This window comes from Ogataea angusta (assembly GCF_019207475.1).
Source record: "Ogataea angusta isolate 61-244 chromosome Unknown 61-244_NODE_23_length_5841_cov_99.609473, whole genome shotgun sequence".
NCBI lineage: Eukaryota > Fungi > Ascomycota > Pichiomycetes > Pichiales > Pichiaceae > Ogataea > Ogataea angusta.
Window position 1 is genome coordinate 1 of NW_025065237.1, and position 5,841 is coordinate 5,841.

The 5,841-nt window shown below is 41.7% G+C and overlaps 2 protein-coding genes and 1 further gene across 2 annotated transcripts; 1 reads left to right on the top strand and 2 right to left on the bottom strand.

Moving 5' to 3' along the window:
• KL928_005420 (uncharacterized protein) lies at nucleotides 1-119 on the bottom strand (the record flags this gene model as incomplete). Its single annotated transcript, XM_043206226.1, has 1 exon — nucleotides 1-119. A coding segment is annotated over one exon (119 nt), but the record flags the coding sequence as incomplete, so codon positions are not given.
• Nucleotides 120-458: 339 nt separating this feature from the next.
• Nucleotides 459-1,352, bottom strand: KL928_005421 (uncharacterized protein; the record flags this gene model as incomplete). Its single annotated transcript, XM_043206227.1, has 1 exon — nucleotides 459-1,352. One exon carries the CDS (start codon nucleotides 1,350-1,352, stop codon nucleotides 459-461), a length of 894 nt encoding a protein of 297 aa, XP_043057273.1.
• A 2,013-nt stretch (nucleotides 1,353-3,365) lies between these two features.
• Nucleotides 3,366-4,582, top strand: KL928_005422.
• The last annotated feature ends 1,259 nt before the right edge of the window (nucleotides 4,583-5,841 follow it).

A 5,841-nucleotide genomic window follows, 5' to 3' on the forward strand; every position in this document is an offset into this window, starting at 1 on the left:
TCGATGGTTCTCTTGTCGATACCACCACACTTGTAGATCAAGTGGCCGGTAGTGGTAGATTTACCAGAGTCGACGTGGCCAATAACAACGACGTTAACGTGAGTCTTTTCTTTACCCATTTTATAATATTCAGTCTTTGAAAAAGCTGCTAAAGAAAATTTTTCAGTCAATTCCCACCTTATTCAGTTCGCCTCAACGCAAAATTTTCGGCCTTAAAGTTTGGTTACCCGGAATGAAAAATCCGGGTAATAGACTGTAGTTCAATAGATCGATCATCCTTGGTATAAGCTGCTAGCTAGTCTATTGAATTTCATTTTGTTGCGCGTCCAATGCGTCAATCAGCTCGTTTTCATCACCTGTAAAAGAGCTGAAAAAGCTAGTGAATTCTGGTATATCATCTCGGTATCGATTGTGAGTAAAATCCCTCTAGAGCCGATTGAATCGATATTAGTATCTAGTCATTTGTAAATCTCTTCACGGTGACTTACCTGAGCCAAATTTTTAGCTCCAGCTGCAAAGGAATTGCGTTTCCAGTGTGTAGTTGACTGACGACCGTGATTATATCTGAAAAATGAATAAACAAAACCTCCTCCGAAAAACACGGCAACCGCACACAAGCATATGAAAAGGAAAATCCAGATAATGGCTTTGTCGTCTTTCTTTGCGGCTGTTGGACACGCATGAATAGTTCTCACCTCAAAAAAGTATGAACAGTCATGTAAAGAGCCTACGTAAGAGATGGATGCTTTCGTCATAATCTCCCGATCACAAACAAACGATAGAATAGTTGACTTTCGGAGTGAACCATCACTTTTGAAACCTTCACAAACACTGCCATCTGTGTATTCAAGAACAAGTTTCCGTCCTCTGAATTTTGGAGTCGTTGATATCTGTCCTATGGATTTTTTGTGACCCGTGATATCTGTATAATAGCCTCCAACTTCACTCTTGTTTGCGATCCCTTCAAAATCTGACTCCGGAGAACTTTGAAGCTGTTTTAATGGGGTGTGGCAAATACCAATGGAGAAGTTACGACCGTAATCATAACCACGTGCGTTCCATGCTTGTACGAGCCCATCGTTTCCCAACGCACCCAAAGGTCGAAGATCAAAAAATTGATTAGTAAGGGGATTTACCACGGTACATGGTTCAGGTGGAACTTCACCAGTATCGTTTTGCTTGTGAACAAGTCTGGAGTTTCTTTCGAGAGTTTCCCATTGGTAAAGTAAGTGGTTTGCCTCTTCTTGTATCTCTGCTCTTAAATTCTCATCTCGGGAGCTTAAAATCCCAAAAACCACAAGAGCACAGATCACAGAAGCAAATAAGATTGTTGGTTTTCGGAGACTGATCATTCTCAAAGTTCAACAGGCAAATTCTTTGGGTTTTTGAAGATACACTTTTTGATGCAAGACAGATGAGTTTTTGTCCAAGTAGGTAGAACAGGTACCAATAAATTTTAACTTGATTGAAATTCTTTGATGTAGAGACAATAAAGTCTAAGTACCTGGTACTTAGGCACGTAGATTAGGTCTTCAATTTTAGATTAAAAGATGCCAAAATACCAGATTTGAACTATTTTTGGTATATACACTATCATCTTGAGAAAGCATAGACCGCATATGCTCTTTACACTTGTGAATCAACACAAACAAGTAGTGAATATGCTTTTCCTCAGGACCTATCTTATCGAGGGTGGCGGTGAATGCGCTCGTGAGCGGGGTCAGCTAGTGAACGACTTATATCGTTAATGATTGTTTTACTTTACCATATGTTGCGTTTCCCTTGTTCCGTATAATCACAGGTCGAAGGTGTAGTCAAAACCATTCCAGTAGTTGCCTTGCAGTGAGAGCCTGTCATAAAAGCTCAGGCTCATATCATTAAGCTGGATCCTTTCTATGAGCATGAGGTCGTACAGTTAACTTCAACAAAACAGTAAATAACTAGAGGGTGTACTAAAATTCCACCACACAGTTGTGCCAATAATCAAGTCTGCAAGTATTTGGAGTGAAGAGTGCACTAGTGTACTTGATTTCGTTTCTCCTCTTGCTTGACCTTGTATTGGGTCCTGAATAACGGCGGTTAGCGTCATACAGGATTGGGATTTATTAATGGCCTTAACCAGGAAAATATATCCTCGTTACTGAGTTCTATTCCACTCTCCGTTCTCTCTTTCACGCGTTTTCACCTTGTCTATCAATCAATTGAGATGTAAGATGGGTTTTCCACCTCATGGGTGCAGCTCTTTTACGCATCTCAGCGTGAGTGTATACTTTTTTATTAGGAATTCGTTTAAGGTCGAAAAGTCCTGGCTTTTTTAATGTTTCAAGCTGCCTGTGAGAAAGAAGGGGAACTCGCACTATGGTTGTCTCGAGACATGCAATCCAGTTGATCAGTCAAGAATAAGGTGTTATGTTCACGTGACCTATGTCACATCTAAGCTAGTTTACGAATTTGATAGCTTGCAACTTTCTTCAGGATCATTGCAACAGGAAGTATCGGCAACAGTCTGGCTTGTAATGTACGGCAATACTAAATTCAGTCTCATTTGGGATGCTCATCCTCATACCACGATAGAGTACTTATATAATCAGGAATTTTGAGGTTGTGGAAAAGCCTTCTCAGACGGCAATGATACACAATTATCGTGCTTATATTGGCGAGCTCTGTTGCATGATAATTCCGTCAACATTCGAATTTGGTTTCGGAAATCAATTTTGGTGATGAAATTCTACGCCGGACAGTCAAAACGGATTGGATCGGTTTACCATTTTGGCTAAGGATGTAAAATTAAATTGACTAGTTTTTGATTTTATTAAGACGACACACGTGCAACTTGCCAGGCGGCAAAGGAAAATTCTCTGAGTTAAAAAACAGACAAATATATCCTTGTTGAAGCCGAGTACTGAGGGAGCCGCTTCAATTGCCCATTAATTTGCCAGGTAGGTAATAATTATATACTTTTCTTGTTACGAGACCACTCACACATCTATCCATCCTGGTTTGAAAGGCATACATTTCAAATTCTGGCGTGCTCAAAACTCGTAACTGGAATTTATGCGAACGATCCTCCATCATAACAAAGTGAAGATTTTGATACATAACTGGACTAGAATTACAAATCCTTTCGATATATCTCACGTAAAGTAAGATTCATTAAGCATACCCCATACTCGTTAGGTTGAGTATGAGCACTTCAATCGCTGAAGAAAATTACCATATGGGCCTACTCCAATAGGTTACGAGCCCGCTGTCAGATTTTGACTCAAAATATTATCTTGCTGGTTTTTCATTCCAAGGTGCTGGCAACTTCATAACATGGAGAAGTAATCATAAGCAGTACTCGCCTCAATTCCAATTTGAAATTCATGAATGGTCTCCAGAAAGGTGACGGGCTCGTTCGCCTCACTGATGGTGATGAAGAAGTCATCTTCAATTCGAAAGATAATCTTCGAATGTGCTAGTCCACAACATTTTGTTTGGAAGACTGCCCCAAAATTTGTCACCCCCACCGGATGATCATGGAGGGGATTTCTAAACTATCTTGAGTCCACATATGGCGTGACTTCTCTGTTCCAGCTTTATAGAATACGGATCAAAATTTCTTCAAAAGGATCTCTTGTAGAGACAACAGAAGAAATTATTGGCTTCACTAGCAACACTAGTCGTTATGCCCCAATCATGAGAATCTATTTGGCACGACTCAATTAGTCAAGCTGAACAATGCACAGGTGGCTAGAACATTTTTTGATTCGTTTTCTCAACGCATCAATGTGGCACCGATCATGAACATTGGCCAAGATATGATGGAGATGATGTACTCGACAAAGCTTTTGTTGGCGCCAGGCATGCTAAAGCTAGAGATAAAGCTCGGACGAAGTACAAGAAGAGAATCAAGTGTTTTATATTCTAAAGAGAGATCACAAAAATCTTGAGTGCAGAGCTTCTTTCCCGGTAAAAGAAACCTACCCACTTCGGAGAACCTCCCCTTTACCCCAACGGTAGTGAGTATTGCTAAGCTGGCACATCTACGCTGAGTGTCGCTTCTAGCATCTTAGCCATCCTGCCAGTCTATTAAATGATATAAACATAGACTTTTTGAATTCTGGTCTCACTATACACAATCCAACAGCAAAGTAGCCCCTTGAAAAGTGAGCCCAGGTACGGGTTTTGTGTTCAAGGACCAGGCACGATTTGTGCTGTTGGATGTTAGAGAACATTCGGGTCAAAACGAGTAAAGGCAGCATTTCTTAACTCAGTGCAAACTACGTGCCAAAAGTTGCGAAAGAATTTGACTTCAACAAGAGTGATAGTGACCAGTGGTGAGAATCTCCAGTCCGATGGCAAAACAGCCAATCTCAATGATAACGACTACGTGGCCAATTTGTCTGACAACAACATGTCGAAATCAACTAAATTTCCTTATGATGCAGAGGCTTTTGATGCCTCAACTCGTGACAAGAAACAGCATGTTTGGGCATTCATCTGTGCGAATGCTAAGGAATTTGGGTACTCAATATCCAATGTACAAGCCCGGAGGAGCTGCTTGCGTGGAAAGTCTGTATTTTGCACCCCAAGAAGCTGAAACTAAAGCTCAGTTCCCACTGAAACACCAACATTGCTAATGTTTGTGGACTTTCTCTCATTAAGGGTCCAACACATAAACGATATTCTTTTTGTTGGTGTGCACCAATGGACCCACTAGTGCTAGACCAAGCCATTAGCTTTCAAGTTCGAAGCCAGTGCCAACATCAGTGCTCATATTTGGGCACAAGATAGGCACTTTTAGCACCTCAATTGCTGATAATATCATCTAACACAGATAGTCGCAAATAATCTTGGGAATTATGACCTGAATACATTTCTCAGTTGCGAAATAATTAACATGGATTCACTACGGTTCATAGCAGTCGCCAAAACCGTGTTGCCGAGCCAGTACTTTGCATTCTCACTGACTGCCCCCTTGGTTTTCTTGCTATCGCCGCCTGTCCGGATTGATCTCGCTTCAGGACTTCTCCCGGCTAATTGCTTAATTTAACAATAGTCATTGTCAGCTACTGGGAATTGAATTCCAGCTGCTTTCTGATTTGATAAGCTAGCTGATTATTTGAACTGTCTTCCTCTTGGATGCCAAACCATTGCACTTAGGCTTAAAAATCAACGCTGATCCTAACTGTCTCCTGTAACTAAACCGGCAACGCTTGAGAACCCAAGGCAAGGCAATCCGCCTTTATGGTACGTCTTCAAAAACCCTCTGAGGCTTTGAGCAGGTCCCTTTTGTGACAATAAGTTTCCATTCCGTGTGAAACACAGAACTAAATCGACCGCTATGCATGAAACATTTAATTGCACCAAAGGTATTGTGAGAAACATGCCACAACTGGCGTTAGATCCCTACCTTTCGGCACAGTTTACTAATCTATCCGCCTCCCGGCCTGCTCCTTCCTCAGTTCTGTAGTTCTATCACCACCCCAAAGTTCAAAATACAACTCCGTCAAGCCCGGTGCTGCACAGTCTTTGGGGCCGAAATCTGCTGTCTCTAGCGGCGACTGACGCTAAATACCCTCTTTCAAAAGCTGCTTATATGTGCCTTCTCCATCGACGCCTGACCACCATCTCCTGACGGCTTTCTGAACGATCTAGATGCTCTTCTGGAACTTGACTTCAATTCAGATCTCACTCCAAAAATTAGCGCATCCGCGCCCCGCCTTTCCATCCCCTGATATGTCACCAATCCCCTTTTAGGCAGCGGAATTTGATTTCAAGGGAAAACCTTTATTCTCCAGATATCATCCCTGCACAAACGGCTGGCCGCTTAGCTACTTGAACAGTCCACAAGCACAG